This window comes from Leptonotus elevatus, chromosome 9, assembly GCF_054856555.1.
Source record: "Leptonotus elevatus isolate MCC_2025b chromosome 9, RoL_Lele_1.0, whole genome shotgun sequence".
Classification (NCBI taxonomy): domain Eukaryota; kingdom Metazoa; phylum Chordata; class Actinopteri; order Syngnathiformes; family Syngnathidae; genus Leptonotus; species Leptonotus elevatus.
In genome coordinates, this window is record NC_141247.1 from 17775578 (window position 1) to 17796951 (window position 21374).

The window sequence follows — 21374 nt, forward strand, 5'->3', positions numbered from 1 at the left end:
ACATAAATAAATCACTTCCAGAGTCAGATTGTGTAGTGCAGTGATGTCCAAACTTGTCCTGTAGGTTTTGGATATTTCCCTGCTCCAACGCACCTGTTTCCAATGAACAGGATCACTATCAGGTTTGTGCAGAGCTTGCTGATGAGCTTCAGGAGTGTTGGAGAAGGGAAACATCCAAAACCTGCAGGACTTCAGCCCTCGAGGACCGAGTTTGGACACCAAATTATGTTTGTTGTTGTTTGTTGCATGTCTCATTTTTTTTTAATTTTGCCTTCAGAGTTAATATTTAAATATGGGGGTAGAACATTTTCTTAGTGAAATCTATTGCTCTAAATTTAAAATTAATTTCCCCCCCAAAATTGAGTTAAATATGTATATTTTCCATTGTTTCTCCAAGAATTCCTGCTGTCTCAGCCTGTGGACGTCAGGCGCAAATACTACAGGACTGACTCTGTACGGCTGGGCGCCATCCCATCTTGGACTCATGCTGGAGGTCTGACAACCAACACCACAATGTCTTTCATTACATTTATTGCACTATAATCGGTGTCATTTACCAGCTACATACTTGCTCATTTCTATCTCCATGTTAGGTTATCCTGAAGTGACTCGCTATCCCAGGAATGAAAAGCTTGATGGGAAAATCTCGGTTTACAGTGGCAACATCACATTGCTGGAGGTAGATGCCATTGTCAACGCAGGTATGTGAGACTGTAAATGTTGCTTTTAGCGAACTGACTCTAGATAAAGTTGGTGTGAGTCAAGATAATTAAGCAGTGATTCCAAATCATTGTGCAGCAGCTAATGTAGGAAAGGTGGTGGAAATGATCCATTGCCCACTCAAAGTCCCTTGAAAATAAATGTCTTCTAAATTTGGCATACTGCAGAGAAAAGTGTTGTTAAAAATCCAGCCATATTTGAATGAATAAAAAAAATGCTACATTTATATAAAATGAGGCTTTAAAATAATCAGAATCTGATTTATTGGCAAAGTATGTAAAAAACACACAAATAATTTGTCTTCACAGTCACAAAAAATACCAGTGGCAAACAGAGGGAGACAGAATAGGAAGCCTGACGGTTTGCTAATTAGCGTACCGGGTTTGTTAGTTGGGGGGAAAGAATAGGTGAGGAAGAAAACAAAACAAAACAAAGCCCAATGGTAGTCATTACAAAAAACGTCCAGCAGTCCACTGATTGGTTGAAATCTCCTAGCCTGTTTTCCGCACCTGCTAAACAAGGTCGCACAAACATCTCACCGTGCCCAAAATACATCTTGTATAAACAGTGGCAGTGGATGACATTTACTTAAAACTGTCAAGGCTGACCTAGATTAACGATACAATGTTTTTGCAAGAGATCGATCATTAACTTTTTGGAGCCGAATTGTATATTACTCTTTTAAAAATATAGGTAATATGCCTTATTTCCAACACTAGCTAACGACACACTGTGTTAGCTGAAATGATGGAAAACAGCTTAATGCTATGAGTACAACATCATTCTCAGTCATTTTCTTTGATCTGAAAATAGTTCTTTATCCACCACAACTTACGTCTCTTCAATCATCTCTTTATACCGGTAATGTTTAATGACAAGCTAAACAATATAATGCTCTTCAACTCGATGGCACAGGTTCAATTTACCTGTGTATCCATCTGTTACCAATTCATGCAAAAGAACAGGCTCAGGATGTACACTGAGTATGCACATTTTTGTGTAAATTGAAACATGTAAATTGTGTATGTCTGGTGGAGTGTTGTGAGATTTTTCTCATGTAAAATGTACCTTGCTCAATTCAAGTTGTGAAAGACTGCCTTAAAGTAACCACTAGATGGCGGTGGTATCCCACTCATGAGCCTTTCACCTTCCCCACAAAACTGTTACTGTGGGAGAAATGTCATCTGTGTCTTGGCACAGGATTGTGTCAAGGGAGGGAAAAGGCGGGCCAGCATGCCTAAATGATGCTTGATGATGAGACTGTAGCAGAAAATGACAGATCTCCATTTGGCAGCTGACTGTCAGCAGGTGCCAACATCCGAGTGAGTGTGTGGATCATTCGCTCTAATTTGCGGCATCGCTGCTGAGTGTGTGTGTCGGCAAACATTAAAAGTGCACACAAACAGAGGGGATTAGGCACTTGTATACAGAATGTGATGGTAATTTGTGTCCGCGATGACAACTTTTGCGTGTTGTGCACGTTTTACAAAAGCTTTTACGACGTGGCAAATGGCAGGAGCGCCAGTAAAGGAAAGTGCCATTTAAATGAGAGGATGGGGAAAGGTGAGGTGGGAGGGGTTTAAAAAAAACAAAAACAAAGAGAGAAAACATGCCTGTCAGACACACAACTCAGACAAAAAGAAAGATGGGAGACTGGAAGAGGGAAGAAAATAAGATAAAAGTGATGCAAATCACCGACGGCATCACCATGGCAACAGGCAGGTACAGGGCGCCCTCAGAAGGTTTCTGGGTTGCGGCGTCCGACCATCCTTTCTTCTGTCTGACTGATTTGCTGTCCCGCCGACATCCTCCACGTTCCCTTTGTTGACTAAGAGGCCGACCTTTTCACGTGCTGACTAACCGATTGACTCAGAAGCTTTGAGCGAGGTCACTTCGACGCGTGACGTTCAAACGAGACTTTGGGCAGACAGTTAAGGACAAGAGAGCAATTATAAAAAAAGGTTGAGTTATTTAAAAAAAAAATAAAACAAACAAGCAAACTTATTCTCTTGTGGCAGAGCTGGCGGGCAAGCGGGAGCGTGGGGAAGCAGTTAAACTAGCGGTTGACGTGCGGCTCGGACTGTAGCTGTTTTTGCGGCTGCATCATTTAGCCTTAGGCAGGCAGCAAACATTCACTTGAAGCCAACTGTGGCCAATTATACGCCATACTATCTGACTAGTAGACCAATATAAGGTGGGGTGAGTTTTTCATGGCCCAAGGACACACAGAAATACTCCCAAATGTGTACAATATTGCACACCAGTGGTGACTATGCATTAAATGAAGGGAGGACTCTTGCCCTAATAAATATTTTATATTTAATATAGAGAAGTGATTCAAATTAATGTGTGTATATAAACCTGTCTAACAATCCTCATAGTGCTGGGAGTGTTTTCCTGAGTGTGTCCGTGACTCTCTACTTGGCTTTCCGTGGCTCTACTAAAGCATTTCCGTTGGCAGAAATGGGCATACTCGGTACGATAAGGTCAAATTCAAATCGACATCGCAATTTAAAATGTAATTTTTGAATTGTAAAGGCTACTGATTTTGGGGAAATAAAGCTTCATTTTGCTCAGTTTTTGTATATATATACATATATATCTATATTTTATTTATTTATATAGTGTCTAGATAGGTTGAGTAATAACTCATTCACTCCCAGTCATTTTCACTGAAGCAACCCCCTTCGCTCCTGGCTGGTTTCCTGGATTTTGACTGATTTTGCAAGGCCCACAGAATATTGTGTTCTATTGCTATAAAAACATGGGACGTACCAAAAGAAAGATTAGAGTCTCTTCTTTCATCAGGAAAAAAAGTACATTTGTATCTGTTTCCGTTTTGCAGTTTCATCGATATTCACATTCCTGGTGAAAACACTGTCAAAACAAGCTTGTTGCAACATGGCCCTGGCTGATCTCTTATATTCTGCTGCAGAGCTTTTTTAAATATGCAAAGATACAAATGAACAATTTCCAGCTACAATAATAGCACTATTTCTCTTCAAAACATTTTAGTGACTAAAGATAATGCAATTTTAAAAGCAAAAATAGTTTCTTCCATTTTCTAGTCTGTTGTTTGGGTTTTGGTTCTGAATATCTAAATGGGATTCGGCTGCTATTCAGTGCAGAGGTGGATCTAGTCTAGTGGGATGCTGGGCCCTTGGGCAACCCAAAATCTTGACAAATCGTATCACCTTTTATCAATAGAATTGCTTACTTGATTGATTTTTAGCATCGTCAACAAATCCTAAAGTGGACCTTGCATCCTTCCATTTTTCTATATGCAGCCCTCAAATGCAAAAGTCTGGACACCCCTGGCTTAAAGAATGTGACTGGAATAAGCTGTACCAATATTTTTATTGGTCAATGGGGCGGTTTTCTTTGTGCCCTATGAATTCTGCCTAGCAACCAAGGTTATTTTACTTAAAGAAAACTAACGAAAAAACTACAACTAAAATTTAAAAAAAGAAAAAAACCTAACTGAAACTAAAACTATAATTATAGCAAAAATGTCCTTCGTTTTAGTCTTTGGTAATTAATTTAATACATGAGACTTTGGGAATGATTTTAAATGTGATTTATTTCAATATTAACCGGAATAAAGACGTTTGAAAGTGTGTCACACTGAAGCGATGTTTTCATTTTGCCATGGTCTTTATTAAATATTTTGCACATTAAAAATAATTAAATACATAAAAAATGAAAACTAATACTGAAACTAACTAAAACTAAACAAAATCTAAGCATGAAAAAAACTCTAATTAAAACAGAATTTAAATAACAAAAATGAAAACGAAATAAAAACTAACTAAAATGAAAATTCCAAAACTATAATAACCCTGCTGGGCAACAAGTGAAAATGATCTTAGCCAATTGTTGCTACATATATAACATTTGAACAAAAGGGAGAAAATGGTCATTTTTGTTTTTTTTCTACCTGTGTGACGGCATCCAAAGATTTTTGCATTTAAAACGTTCCTGCAGGCTACACGCCAATGAATGCACATTTACGACCTTTGTCAGCACGCCCTGATTGATCAGGTGAGCGGGGCGTTGCAGGAATGTGGGCGGGCGCTGCATGTCGTTTGCGTCGCTCTCAATAAAGATTGGATTTACAGTAATTCCCCACTCCGCCTCCTGGCCCGCCCCCTCCCTCCTTGCTTCTACACTTTAACTGCCCCTGGCTTCTGCCCACGCCTATAAAACATTACAAACATAAAAACCCACAAGCACTTAAGAGCTGTGGAGGTGGGGAAGGGGGAGGTATGATGCGAAGTGGGAGGAGACGCTAGGCCAAAGCATCCTCCTCTTTACACCCCTCAATCACTTGGCCCGGGGAAGGAAGGCGAGATGGAGGGGAGGATATATTGTCTCTGATGGGCTCGCTGATTAAGATGGATTGCACAGTGAAACGTCGATGAAGTGATGACTTCTCAGGGATTGGATACATGAATGAATTTGTGTGTGTGTGTGTGGTTGGGGGGGGGCATAACAGCTAAAAACCTTAAAAAAAATAAAATAAATATTGATTAATGCAAGTATGCCCTGCTATATTTTTAATTCACAAAAGTTTGATTCCTTAATTGCATTCTAGCACTTCCAGTTCCCAGTGCAGTATTTAATGTATATTTGTGTTTGACGTTAAATGCCATTTATTGTGGCCTGAGCACCATTTGCATAAGATTAAACTTTAATAACGAAAAAAGATTTAAAAACTGAACTGAACTGTTTGCTTTGCTCCCTATTTTTCTATAAAACCCTTTTTTTTTAAGCGCGTGCGAATAAATGCTACTGCGACGTCTGATAAATCTTTCAGGCCGGACTATTAAAATGGGGAAATCTGTCTCTAAAATTAAGCCCTGCGCCATCAAGTGATAAAGAATATATCTTTAGTGCTGCTGCAGTGCTTCATCTTGATTATCCAAGTCAAAATATATGCTGCTGGCTAAATAAGGCTAAACATAAGTGATTACACACATTCACATCTGCCTTTTGCCGTTGCGCATGACTGTATTGTGTGTTGTGCGCAGGTAGCATGTTGCATGTTGCATGTGTGTGTTTGTCAGATATGCTCCCTCTAGCTTTTCTCTGCAGGTAGCAGATAAAGCTGTTGGCCGCTGCTGGAAACACATTCAAGCTGGCAACAGCTGAGAGATACAAGATTAGGCTCGGTAGTTTTTTTTTTCTTTTTTTCTGGGCCGCAGGTGCCAGACAGGGATGAGAGCGACGGCGACTGCGACTGCCAGTGTGTGTGCTTGCACTCGACGCTAACGTCCTTGCTGATAAGAAGTCGAGAAAGCGAGCGCAGATGGGCGCATGGGGCGGGGTCAAGGATTGCACTAAATGCACGATGTTACAGGTGCCTTCAGCAAGCATGTAAAAAGCGTGTCATTTCATGCAACATGGTTGGCCAGAAGGACGTGTCAGGAAATTGTCACTTTGCATTCAAAACTATGAGCGGGTGAGTGTGCATGTTCAGTGAGAAGAAGTGAATCTGACATGAAAAATGTGCAGGAAGCAGTGGCAAAGAATGAAACAAACAAAAACAAATAGCAAAAATATGTGGGCTTTCTTTCATTTATCAAAAGTTCATATCGATGCCTTCTTAAAATAATCACCATTTTTTTCAGATTTTTCAGGAAACACAAAAATCGAACCAATTGCATTATGAGGAGATCATTTAGGCAAAAAAACCAAAAAATTTTGATAGAAAAAAAAAAGACATAGGGTGACGATATATAGGAGCTAGGGCTGAAATATTTTTGAAAAATAATTAAATTGCGTTTTTCTTTTTTCTTTTTTCAAGGTCCCCTTCCCTTGTATTTTTTTTTTTTAACAAACATTACATTATGCATAAATGTTTTGGTTTTATAAGTTAGGTTTTCCCTAAACTAAATGCAAATGAACCATGAATTAATATAAAAGACAGTTGATCTACTTCACGAGATGGTAACTCATTAAACACTTTGACTTGCAGTATTTTAAGCGTACATAAGTACTGTATATGTCAGATTTTCAAAAATAATGCATACAAACCTGTGGCTCTTTATCACTTCAACTTTTCATGTTTGCAACAATGATTTGTAAACATGTGGACTGCACTTCTTAAGCACTGAAGTTATTTAGACACTAACTAACTAACCAAAATATGCATTTATTTTACAGTATATCAAAAATAATAACCAGCCAAAATGAAATAGTTTCCCTCCTCCCAAATTGATGCCTTTGCGATTGGAAACATTGAATTTGATATGTTAAGCAAGAAGCTGTTGAATATTTTTAGAATCTAGTATTCTACCGATCATCCCATCGATTAATAGAACAATAATAATAATTAAAAAACAAAACAAAACAGAATTTGTTTTTTTAAACAACAATACTAATACAAAATGTGCTTGTCAGGTGCAGATAGTTACCGAGAGTGTAGTTAGCTCAGGATAGTTAGCTAGTCTGCGCTTTTAACTACCTGGGTTTTAGTTGCGGCTACATCATGTATTAATATATAATGTGTTTGTTTATTTTGTTACAGTTTATTTAATAAAACAATTACAAGTGCACCTAAACCATTGGAGGGGACATTAAAAAGAGTTTCAGTGTTAGTAGCCTATACTAAGTTAGCTAACAGTAATATGCTACCTTGTGTTGGTGATCGTAGACATGCTAGTGGTTAGCAAGTACTCCTTTGCTTTTAGCCATATTGCGCGTTTTCTTCCTTTTTTGTTAGTATGGAGTGATTGCCAACTTGGATATTCTGTCTTTTACGCACTCTTTCCTTACTTGGAGTGGTTCATGTATTTGCAGTAATATTCGTCTGTGTGGTGTTAGAGTAGACAATATTAAGTATTGTACTCTTTGCGTGTTCAATTAACTGAATGGTGAGATTCTGTTGAAGAAGTTCCTTTGCAAAGGTTTTAATTACCAGAAGCTTCTGATTCACATAAGACAAACCACCCAAGCGATGCTCTGTTCAAATGTGATCTTTCTCTTGGCTCACATCGTTATTTATTCACAAAGAGGGTTCATAAAAAGGTCAGCCAACAACACACCTGGTTACAACTGAATACAAGAGAATCCGTTCCCATGGGTATAAATCAGATTAAAAAAAATACAATAATAATAAGCCTGACTCCCTTCCGACACAGCAAAATCCCCGGAACCTCCCTTTAGATTACGAATGAATAGACAGACCCGTTGCTCTTTCTCATGAAAGTAACACAGATAAGAATATAGGTCTATTCATACAGCCATACTGAGTTAACATAATTATAAACGGCTAAAATATAATTTAAAACTAAAAAACAATGTTAATAACTCATCAGTGGAAAAATGAAACCTCGCAAACTTTAAAGGCAGAGATTTTGCTTCCACTTTTTTGTAATTGATTTATTAATTTCATCGATTCAGCGCTAACAAAGAGGACAATACATTTGCAAATCCGTTTCATAACACATACAGTATTTCAGAGTTCTACCATAAGACGGAGAGAGGCATTAAAAAGGATTCTGTCCTTCCTGACGGCGCCTGACAGATGGTCGATGACGGAGTCGTTTGTCACTCATGTTTGTGTCGTCCAAGTGTTGTCGGCTCGCTGCTGCTCTATCAGAATCTTTCGCTTTCGCCCTGCAGTCACTCCGGAGCTTCTGAATGTGTCAGGTTGAAAAGTGTTACCCTGGTTTCAATTACATTACCAATACAAATCAGACCAAATGCGGGTTTCCCAAATACAGCAAATAACACTTTTCTCCTTAAAAGCACTTACTATAAGCACTTTAGTGACCTCCATATCAAACACAACCGAAATCGTTTGAAATACACAAAACACTTTCTCAAAACTTGAAGAGCAAATTATTTTAATGGTGTCAATATTTCCGGCAGTTTTGTTATTTTACAGTATACTCAAAAACCTAAAAAAATGTTCACCCTTGAAGTATACTTTCACAACTCAAGACCGATTCAAACCATTCCAACTTCGACATAGTTACAAAATTCACGCCTTGCGGGATACTATTTTTCACATTCCCAAAATTTTGAACTGTTCAGCTCATTTCCGTTACAAAATTTGATCACATTTTAACAAGTCATAACATTCCAACTTCTTCAATTGCGCATTCCAATAAAAATAAAAAAAATCCAAATTTCAGAAAAAAAAGCTTACAATTAAGATTTGTTTTTGTTGTCTTGTTAACATTTCTTAAACAATTAAAACATTTCCACCTTCAAACTGTCTAACTGAAGCCCATTTACAAATTTCAGAATTTTCTAAATAAAAGCCCAAATTAGGACATTTTTACTTCCTATTTCTTGACTTTCCAACTTCAAAATATTCTAACTCAGTCCCTTTTAAAAATTGCCACATTTTCAAAATAAAAGCCATGAATTAAGATGGATGTTTTACATATTTACATAATTTTCACATTCCTCGACTGATTCAAACCAGTCCCACTTTAATAAATCCATTTTATCCAAGACAACAAATTGACATTCTACATGATATTTACGTAAAAAACATTTTCACTAAAAACAATCTGAACTCATATTAAGTTAACAGCTTTAAGGTTGCTTTTCTTCAGTATCTTCTGGTTTTAAAGCACATTGTATTTGCATGAACTTTCTTTCTTTTTCTACCTTTTGTTTCTCCACCGCTGACATGTCTCACACACACACACACACACACACACACACACACACACACACACACACACACACACACACACACACACACACACACACACACACACACACACACACACACACACACACACACACACACACACACACACACACACACACACACACACACACACACACTCTCTCTACTCACAAAGCTCCGGAGGAACAATTGATTGCTCTTGTATTGCTTTGGCTTGGGCAGGTGGGCATACCTACCGTTTTTCACCTCGTATTGTTATTGCCATTCTACTGTACATACCGTAATTGGATGAAATGTCACATATTGAGTGATTGTTGAGTGTCAAGGTGCAGTAATTAAAAAAAGCTTTTACTGTGCATCTCCTTAAAGTGGAAAGGTCAGTAAGCGACTTCATCAAAGTGTTGTTTTTATCATTTCGCCAGAGGTGTTCTCTATTTCAGGCAGGTACGCCTACGCCGCCGCACAAGAGTGAGCGATAGATATTGTAATCAAAGCTGTTGTAAAGTGAGAGGGGGCTGAAATAAATACATGTTTAAAAATAAAATGCTTGCTTTGATAAGCATGTAATACACCTGGACTGGAACATTACTGTCAAGCTCGAGGAGTTCTAAAAACAACAACAACAAAGAATTATTATTAGTTTCTCTTGAGTACAAGTGCTGCCGGCCATTTTGAACCATTTTGAGATTATGATACCATTAAAGTCTGCTTGATGAAGGTTACAATTAGTATTTATTCGTTTTAATCAACAGCAACAAAATAATTAGCATTCTTTTAATTGCTTTACAAAATGTTTAATCATGTGCGATATTAACTCATTCACTGCCGTTGACAGCAATAGACATCAAAGATTAATTTTAACTATTTCAATTAGTTTAACATTTTTTTCCCATTTTTGTTAATAAGAGTATGAAAGCCTAGATTATTTTTTTTTGTACATTTAGAACAGATATAAAATTAGTGAAGTCATGCGATTAATTACGATTACAAATTTTAATCACCCGATGTCCCTAATTTTTAATAATCTTTTCTTTATTTTTATTGTTTTTAATAATCTTTTTTTTCCATTTTTTTTTAAGAAACTGAAAGTGAAACTATTTAGATTTTTTGGGATTTTTTTTTTAGGTTTTCCAATGTAAATACCAAACTTTCCCAGACTCTGTACCCAAGTTGCATTCAACTGTAATATTTTCATCCATCTCAGCGTTTGAGTGTTTCTCAAGGTTGCCTTTTGATCCTCTTTGCCATCAAGTCACTGACGTGAGCCTTTAATGGCGAGAGGCATGTTGTGATCCATCGGGCCGTCCCGCTAGTAACACGGGTCTGAGTAGATGATAGAAAGCCCAGAGGAGAGACCGTTTCGTGTGGCTGCGGTCCCAACGGGGCGCTCGGCGTGCCTTCCCGATGCCTCTCTGCGCTGCACTTACCATACATCTACCCTAGAGCTCTTGTCAGCTCCACTTAAGACAGGCTCATATTACAAGATGCAACTTGTCACACCAAGTTTGCGACTTGCAGACAAACACTTTACATACCCCAGCTCGAAGAAAGAAGACTTTTATTTATTGATGCGAGTGCCGCTTGACGCTTTGAGATGAAACAGAAAGCCTTTCTGCACTTTTTGATTCAAAGCAATTAAAAGCTGTGGTGTTTGTGCTTCAAAGTGAAATCGGTTTTTGAACCATTTCAGTGGTGTGCTTCATTAATCCCTTGAGAAAATCATGTTATTAACCTTTGCGAGTACAGATTTGTAATTTCATGTATTCATCTTGCTGAGCTTTAAACAAATTTCTCTTTAATAGTGTCCTCCACTCTTAACTCATTCACTGCCATTGGTGGCTATAGACGTTAAAAAATCATTAGAACTATTTCTTTTAGTTTAACATTTTTCTACTTTTGTTAACAAGAGTATGAAAACATATATATTTTTTATTGTACATTTAGAACAGATATCAAATTTGTGATTAATTGTGAGTTAACTAGTGAAGTCATGCGATTTTAATCGCCTGACGCCCGGAATTTTTAATAATCTTTAAGTCTCGTCAGGCGATTAAAATGTTTAATTGTAATTAATCGCATGACTTCAATAGTTAACTCACGATTCATCACACATTTTATATCTGTATTTCTAAAAAAAAATATATAGGTTTTCATACTCTTGTTAACAAAAGTGGATTTTTTTTTTAAACGAATAGAAATAGTTCAAATGAATTTTTGACGTCTATAGCCGTCAATGGCAGTGAATGAGTTAAAGTCGCAGTGCCTCAATTAGTCGCTGTATGCATTGTACACTTGGAAGAATGAAAGCCTTCCCACAAATCAATTACTCAGTAAAGCGCTAATTGACATGTTTCTACTACGAGTCTGGAATTGGTTTGTCAGATTTTATGATGTTTATTGAGGGTGTCAAAATTAGTGCGTTCATTTTGAGTTAATTTAAAGGTCCTTTAATGCCACAAATTTTTTTTTAACACACTTGGGGAATTCCAGTCGCAACGCAGTAGACACGTCCACGTCAAAATTTAGCAGTCATTTTTTTTATAATAATGCATATATTTGTGGAGACTGGGGTCAAGTTGCATTTTACGATTTAAATTTTTTTGCATAATTTAAAAAATCCCTTCATGTTAAGAATTAGCTCTTAATATGAAAAGAAAAATGCACTATGCTGTCACCAATGTCTTACAAATGCAACTATGCCATTAATTTATTTAATATTGATTAATTGATTTTTGGGGCCTTATTTTTAGATACTGTGGCCGTTTTACGATTAGGAACGAGAAATTAGTAATTAGCCTTCTGTACAAATATATATATAGAAACATAAATCTATAAAAGCAGATCAAAAATAAAGAGGAAAAAAATCAAGTACAGTATATCAGATTGTAATCAGTGCTGAAAACCAAAGAAGCGTTTATAGCATTTGATTCTGTCGAATGTAAACGTTCTTGAGTGCGATGACATTTTATCTTTCAGTTTAGTCAGTATGGGTTACCTGTTTACCGTCACTTACTCTAAAATCGGCGGAAAAAGGCTTTCCGTAGCTTTCAATGCGACCTTTGAAGGCTATTTTCATTATCGGTTAATCTCCCGTCAATTGTTCACGGTTTGAAATGTCAGAAAGCTAGATGAATGAAATACTGAAAAAAAAAAAAAAAGTCCCTGCCCTCAAGGGGGAAGGTTGAGTCTAAAAAGTTTTGTCAGTTGAAACAAGGCAGAACATCTGTGCAGGTACTGTGATCCAAAACAGACCATTGGTTCGATTGGGAGGGGGGCTTCGGAACAGAGCTAGGCTGTGTGCCGAGATGTTAACACAACAGACAAGCTGGCAAGGATAGAGCAGAAAGGGGGACTTTTGGAGGGTAGGCGCACGAAGCCACTGCGGTTACACGATGATTACACCTACTGAGATGCGGCATTAGAGGGCGAGATTGAACGCAGCCAACACATCTACATTTGGAAGGAGCTTTTGCACACTTGGCTGCTGCAGAGACAACACACAGCATCCAATGTAACATTTAACATCACCATAGGCAAAAGGGAAGACTGTGAATAGTAACTGCAATCATTCATAACGACATGCTGTTGACATATTTACTATGCAATCAAAACCAATTATGAAAATAGATGCATTTTACCATCCTATTGGCAAACTCTGGATTTATGAGTCTGCATCTGGGGAAGTTCACAGCTTTTATTCATTCACATTTTGGTGTTGACAGCGAATACATAACCGTGGTGCAAAAGTTTTTGATTTCTTTGAACAATTTGCAGACTTTTTTTGGGGGGCGGAAAAAGTATTCAAGGATTCTTGTTACTCCCTAATAGGACTTGCATCTGCTACTCAAGTGAAATTCATGGGAAAACTCCAGATCCTAGTTCTAGGGTCTATTAGAGGTGCAACGATTAATCGATTCGTTCACAATTGAAACGATTACCAAAGTAATGATGTATATAATTTTTTATAATCAATTTATCATTTAGGTATCTTTTTTCAATAAAATTTTCCAAATGCTCAGAATTTCAGCTCCTCAACAGTAAATATTCTAGAGCTTTCAAAATCAAGTGATCAATTATCAAATTAATCGACAACTCTATTAATAATCGAATAATCGTTTGGACGGAGTCATTTTTTTATTTAAAATTGTCCAAGTGTTCTGATTCCAGCATTTTAACAGTAATTATTCACTGATTTCTTGATTACTCAATGGTAATCAAGGAAAAAATGCATTTGTAATACACTTGAATGCAAAATAAAAATGTATCTGATTATTCGATTAATTGATGGAATAATCAATTCTAAAAATATTAGATAGTGACAACACTAAAATATTCTCCGATTTCTGTAGTACTTTATTTTTGTTTCAAACCAAAATACAATAATTGCTTTTACTTTTGAAAACAATGATAAACATTTTTGCCCATTTTCCTCACCTTAAAGACCAAACCAGTAACTGAATCATAATCAATTTGTATTTGTGCACTTTTCTGTAAAAAAAAATAAAATAAATCGATTCATTGGAAAAATAATCGACAGATTATTTTTTTCGATTACTGAAATAATCGTTAGTGTCTGCCCAAACGGCTACAATTTATTTATTTATTTGTCCGGAGGCACACACGAGTTTTATCATACCGCATAAAAAAGTATTATTTTGTGCGCTTTGATCCCTCCCATTAATTTTCTCAAAAACAATACATGTTTATAATGTTATAATTACGGATGTGTGTCACTAAAATGAATGTTTATATAGTAGCCTGTCACAGTACAGACCTGTGTTTAACCTCCTGAAAACACTTGAGAAGTGTTCTGACTTAATGAGCCTTATGATTGCCAAATCTGAAATTAGTTTGACATTACACTTAATTACTTTACTCTTAATTGAATGAATGTGATCCTGAACGTCTACCACAGTAGGTTGTAGTTCACAAAAGTTATATTTTGTAAGTTTGCTCCTTAGCCCTGTCTAATCGTATTTTTAATCTGGAATCTTCATCACTTAACATCACGGCTCCGGAGTCACGTTTGTTCCGTCCACTCCGTCCTCTCGTATCTGCGTCTTTGCCAGCGGTGGCGGTGTGAATTAGCCGCAGTGTGACTTTCGACAGGGCCGCTGCTCCACTTTTTCCAGTCCAGATCTGTCCGAGTTAATCACGCGCACGACTGTCAGAAACATGACTTTACTGGTCATTTGGGCGACGGCGTTAATGTCCTCAGCGTGCCTGAAAATTTGGAGCTTTCAAGGTTCACTGCGCCGAGTTTTGTGTGGGATGCTCCGGTGCCGTTTGTGTCAGGGAAGATGGATGAAAAACCGCAACGCTTCACGCTCTTTTGCACGTCTCCGGAGTTTTGTTGGCCCACCCCCTCTCCCGCTTCTTTTTAGACATCATCACAGACAAACGGTCTCGGGTTTACAGCTTGAGACAGATTTACACCCTGACATTGAAAAGTTAACGTATACCCTTGCGGAGTTAATCCCTAATGTTGTCCGTGTCTGTAAATAAATGAAAAAAAGAAAAGCTAAACTGTTGGAGTTTGCAAAAAAGCTCCTTCTTGCTAATTATTTTTCTCCCACCCCTCCCTTGTTAAGCGCTTTCCCACCCCTCCAATCAATCGGCACTTTAGCGAGCAGGAAGGGAAAAAGGACGCGCTAGCCTCATTAGCCTGATTGCGCCGATACGGGAGATGGAAAGAGATGGAGTGAATCGGCGAATACACAAGAAAAGGAGTCGGCTTGAACATTAGCACTTGGCCCATCAGAGCCGCTGTCATCGAGAGGAAACTTTAACGTTTACCGCGTTGCTTTGTTTTTGCCCGGTTGTGACTCATGCTGTTGGGCCGAGGTTGATGAAACCGTGTCATTACCGTGCTTACCTACGATAGTAGGACTTGCGCTGTGGAGCCGAGCTGTGGCTTATGTGCTCACCCTCTGAACTGTCACAACAAGTCGGAGTAATAGAGGCTGCAGACATGTTGCCTGGGTAACACGGGAACTCCGACCAAGTTTCCCTTGTGATTGCGTATTGAAGCGCAATAGAACGTGCATTATGTAGCTCAGAGATAAAGGTGTTAAATAGCTGGTGCGACACATTTTACAGTCGTACAGAAAACAATTTTGAGGAGTTTTTAGTTTGTACTCGTATAGCATGTGGTCAAATATACTGGAACTCACAGAGATTCAGTAAACTACGATCTTTCTATCGCTCCATTTAGCGATCTAGCTAGTGGTCTAGCTAGCGATCTAGCTATGTTTTTAGCTATGTATCTAGCTGGCGATCTATCGAGCGATCTAGCTAGCTAGCGATCTATCGAGCGATCTAGCTAGCTAGCGATCTATCGAGCGATCTAGCTAGCTAGCGATCTATCGAGCGATCTAGCTAGATAGCGATCTATCGAGCGATCTAGCTAGCTCCGGCTGGAGAGCAAACCCAGGAGCCAGGAGCGCCCCCGACCCCAACATGGCCCGCGCCCCCAACCCAACGCAGCAGGACAGGGCACGGCAGGCCCACCAGGCACCCCACCATTTTTTTATGAAAATCAACTGATCTTGTGTTTATAAAACTATAATTTTAGCGAATTTTTTTATTTTTGTCAATTAATATCATGCGTGAATTTCGGAATGTATTTTTTTGGTATTTCTGTACTGCGAAGAAGAGTAATTTGAGTAAAAGAAGATCTATCTAGCTAGCGAGCTATCTAGCTATCTACCTATCTAGCTATCTATGTAGCGACCTAGCTAGCAATCTAGTTAGCTAGCGATCGAGTTAGCTAGCGACCTACCTAGCTACCTAGCTTAATGGCTACCTAGTGATTTTAATTTAATGGCTAGCTAGTGATTTTTATTTAATGGCTTTCTAGCGATTTAATTCACTAGCCAGCTAGCGATTAATTTAATATCTATCCATCCATCCACAATAGATGATCTTTATCCTGTTGGCTGACTTATGACCTGACAGATTCATTTGCTATTCTATTTTTTGCATCGAGATTGTATTTTTTTTTTATTGTTCCTTTTAAAATAAAAAAACTAAATGCTTCATAATTCTAACTCCAAAACTCCCCCTCCAGTAGCAAATTGTGACTTTGAAACCATCTGAACAAAGACAGCCATAATTGTGTTCCTTTTTTGAAAGAGAATTACTTCAAATTGCTGCTTTATTTGCTCTAAGCCCTCTCTCAGACCAATTTAAATACGGCATAGCGTCTGGTTGCAGCCACATCTAATGTCACCCCAACCTCAGATAAAAAATAAATAAAAAAATCCATGAATGACTGCTGCGACTGGCCTGAATGACATGTACGTCATTTGAAGCATTATTTAACTTTAAAAATGATCAACTCAATGTGACCGAGGTTATTGATATGGTCCTTTGAGAATATCTGACAGTGTGACAGTAATGTGCATGTTGTAAAGCAGCCAAACTGTCACACTTACACGTCAGTCTTTGACTCGCTTAAAGTACTCTCGGGGATGACTAATGATTTTATATTTCCTGCTCTTTGTAACAATAATAGCGATCCGCCGGCCCATCATTGCAAAGTATTGGCTCTACTTGACAGCCAGATAATCAGTTTAGCATTAAGATGCCGGCTGGGCCTCCAAAGGATTTGATGGCTGCAGTTAAGTTGTTAAAAATGTGGTTGAATTAAGGGAACAGTTTGGTTTAAAGAATATATAATCAATTTGAGTCTTTATTAAAAATGGATAGACATAATTCATATGTGAGGGGCAAATCGTATACAGTTTCCGAGATGAACCGTTTTGCGGCCTTTTTTCTTTCTTTTCTTTTTTTGCATTAATTTGAGATATGAGTGCTGAGATGGTGGCAGCGTGCTCATCTCAAGTGACTTTACAACGAGAAACATTTTGGCAGATAATGAGCAATTCTTTTTTTTTGGTGTGTTTTTTTGTTAAAAGAGGCTTCAGTATTTTTACTGCCGCTTTTTGTTGAAGTTTACTGCTAAAGTTATATAATAATAATAATAATAATAATAATGCATCAGATTTATATAGTGATCAATAAAGTGAAAGACTATATGTTTTTCCAAACTTTTCCAGCTAGCTTAATACTAAGTAATGCTAACACATATATTTGTTATTATCTTCTATGGAAAAATCAAATAATAATGAATAAAATAATTACATGATTAATACTGACCTTGTCTTTCATTTACAGCAAACCCCCCTCGAACATGGGTTCTATTTCTTTTCTTTTTTTAATCGTTACAAATATTTTGGTCTAACTCTTGTTTATATTGGATGCCATTCAACTGTCGACCACTAGATGGCGGCACACTAGTTGGTATGAGATGGTGTCATTTTGAAAGAAGAAGAACGAAAACAGGAAGTATTTTATCACTGCTTAATTTTTGTTGAAAATTATTACACGCCATTCTGTGTAATCCTGATTTTTCTGCCTACAGAAAGCAACTGCTTCAAAAATGTAAATGCTATAAAAATATGCCTGTAGGGAGTATTTAAATATTTCTATAGCGCTGATTCATTTATAATTTGTATTATATTAAGGTATGTGTTTTAATGTACAATACTATAAACCGCTATTTTTCTTATTATTGGCATCTCCATTTATTTGATTGGGGGAAAATGCTTTCCTAAATAGATAGTTGTATGGCAAAATCATATTCATACAAAGAGTGCTAATTCCGATACCTCGTAAAGTAGAACATTTAATGCGCATGTACATTTCAGCGTGAAATCCGTGCAATCATGATAAAACATGAACGGAATTTGCAAGCACGCGCTGGAGTTTCTCCTCATTATTTCAGTAACGCGTCCTAACGCATGATGACAATAAGCGTGTCTCATAGGTAATCCCAACATGCTGAACAAAGCGGCCGGCAAGTGTGAGCGTAGCCTTCAAAGGCTTCAAAGCAACCCCCGAGGCCCGGCTTCCTCTTCCCCCCCCCCCCACCGCCAGCAGATCATTGTCATTGTGTGATCACATGTCCTTATCGCAGGCGAAACCGCCACGTCGTGCACATCATACACACACACACCTCGGCGACGGGCGCACAGGAAACACGACAAACACCGCACACAATTACCGTCTTATAATTGCCATCTATCCGCCGTTGTTGTGAAGAGGCATCTGATAGAGGCGTGCTGTGCGGCGGCCCAGCTGCATTATCAGAGCTTAGGAAATGACATGACTATTTATGGGAGGTATTTATCCACTTATCCTATTGTCGCTATTGTCCAAAGCTACAACGGGCAGCTCTGGTCGGAGGCGCTCCGACAAACATGCTGATGAAATACAGAGCGCCATTTGGGCGATAATGAAAAGATTTCTCATCAGGCTTTTCTCAAGCGCTACTGTTGTTCTGTGTCCAAACTTTTCTCTCTAATTTGTTCATTTCGCAAATGATTTGATAAGTGTGTTTTGGCGGGTCGTCACGCTGTGCACTGTGTGCCTGTTTTGTTCAGAAAAAGTGTTGAGTTTTAGAGGCAGCGCATATTTGATTAGTTTATGGGGATTCATATCGACTCCCTCATTAATGTGTCAAACGCCTCGTTTTTGTACGTAATATATGTTCAGCACGACAGGTCTCAGCAGCGTATTTCCCCCCCAGTTGTGATAAGAAAAAGTTGTGCATCAAAAATCCTGCCTTTGCAGAGACGCTGGATTTACCACAAATCGAAATGCCCAATTCCGATTCAATGCCTACTATATCCGCTGTTTTTTATTTTTATTTTCAATTGATACATTCCAAACAATTTGAGTGTTGGTGTCAATATTGGCTATTGATAACACAGCAGTAAACAAAATACAGTACATACAGATAGAGGTGTCTTGACTTAACTCAAATACTTGTATCAAATCATCTTAATCCATTGAATTGAATGGAAATGCCATTAATCCATTCCAGCCCTGCAAAAACACCAACAAAACGTTTGCATGTTTTTTAATAAGAAAAATAGCACTCTATTATATTTTATTAAAACGTGCAGTAGCTGACGATTTTTTTAGTAATTTTAGTAATTTTTTCATCAATCGTTAAATCGGATAAAAAAACACGGGCATTATTTCAAATTGACAGTGCACAAATGTAAACTATGCTTTGATAATGATATGATAATCTTTGAATGTCTCACGATTCGATTCCGATTTGTGCGTGTGCGATTCGATTCAGAATTGATTTTTGATTCAAAATGATTTGATTGACAATGATTTTTGCTTCAATTTATAGACGTTCAAGGAATCGTAATGTTCTACTTCAGTCTGACTCGCTGATGCTAATTAGTGCGCTACTCGCGGCACTTTTATCACTCAAAAGAACGGCTCCACACTGCAAAAAAACAACTTTTATTGGGATAACTTGATCGAGACTTTTTCCTTCTACTCGCTAATGTGGCTACAGCTTAACAGTGTATCAGACCGTGTGGAACCACACTGCCCCTAAGGGGCCAAATCGGGTACAACATGAACAGCGCTCCCAACAAAGGCACACACAAACAAAGGGAAGACAGTATAAAATTATTTAAATAAAATAGATTTTGGGACATTTCAAATCGATTTAGAATCTTACTAAAGGAGAATCCCTAACCTAACACCCCTAACTAAAACTAACAAAAAATAAACTGAATAGAAGCATATTTGGAAAAATAAAAACTAATTAAAAGTAACTAACAGTAACTAATTAAACCTGCTCTAAAACAGAATTAAAAAAAACAAAAGAAGTTAAATGAAAAGTCATTGTCAGTCCAAACTGAACATTATTATCTTCATAAAGGAAGAATGTTTGTTCCAACTCTTGTATTAAACCTCATCAGATCCGATTTTTTAGCAGCTCGCAGTACATCACAGCATTGTTTCGGATGCAATTGAATAAATATGTGAGCAAGAATCCACTTACATGTTATATTGCCCCAAAGTAAGCCGTTGTATCGCAGCGCACACGGTTAGACGACAATCCATTTAGGGATTACGCTACTCTAAAGCACATACTGTTAAATGTGACACACAATCCATTTCGAGATGAAATTAGCTTAAATAACAAAGCTGCACGCTTTTATACAGTTTGTCGTTGAGTGAATAGAAGTGATTGCTTTTATAACATGCAGTACATTTTTCCATCAGCTCGTATCCAGCCATTTTCATACACACGTTAAAAAGGCTTTTATTCAACCTGTGTCGTGCTCGCGATGTTATAATTCATCCACAGTGTTTAGCAGTCCCCCGGAATACGTACATCTGTTTTAAGTACCCACACAAAGACACATCTCCGGTTTAATCTTCACTCTTAACATGCCGTGCTGTGATTAAAGAGGATTATTTATCCCTCTCCTCAGGGCGCTGTGCTCATCAGCTAAACTGAAAGCAAAATACAGGTGTGCTGTCTGCCATTAAAACAAATGAGGCCAAGGTGGTGTATTGGGATTCAAAGGATGCCTCAATCACGGCAAGCTGACAATTTCTTTCCTGCAAGAGGTTTCGTCCGCGCGCCGGCGTTCACATGATTAGAAGTGAAAGTGCTCGGTCAGCATTTTGCAAATGTTTGCCTGTTTGTATGTATTTTTTAAAGATGCTCATGCATTGTTAATGCGCTTACAAGCAGCAGAGGTTGCGTAGCTGTAGGATGATGCTGCCGGTCGTTGATACGCTGTATTTCTGGAGGTTGGCAAACACTGGGGGGAAAAAAGGGCCAGTTCATAAAGTAGCACTTGTTCATTTCGGTTCACTTTGAATCAATATGGCAGCTTCATATTCTTACCAACCATACAGTCTAATATTGAATTGTTAGACAAAGTTCCTACAGTCTATCTTTTTTTTTTTTTTTTACTTTATACATTATCATCCTTTATATCAACTTTTCTCTATTATAATAATTTAATTTAATTCTCTATCAACAAAAGCACCAGTAAAGATATTTTTTTTCAGCCGCAATAGAGCGTGCATATGTATATATTTTTAATGGATCCCCATTAAACTGACAAATAAACTGAGGTTGATAATATTGAGGGGAAAAAAAGATTCTCCAGTT

General features: G+C 37.8%; 1 protein-coding gene across 4 annotated transcripts in view; it reads left to right on the plus strand.

Moving 5' to 3' along the window:
• The window catches only part of macrod1 (mono-ADP ribosylhydrolase 1), a 148496-nt gene that overhangs the window by 590 nt on the left and 126532 nt on the right, over positions 1-21374 (plus strand). For all 4 annotated transcript variants that reach the window (XR_015095941.1, XR_015095940.1, XR_015095942.1 and 1 more), the window contains exons 2-3: positions 398-493; positions 594-701. Coding sequence is in view for 1 of the 4 variants with exons in the window: in XM_086084554.1 (XP_085940680.1) it covers positions 398-493; positions 594-701 (204 nt within the window). In the remaining 3 variants the exon portion in view is untranslated. The remainder of the gene's footprint in view (positions 1-397; positions 494-593; positions 702-21374) is intronic.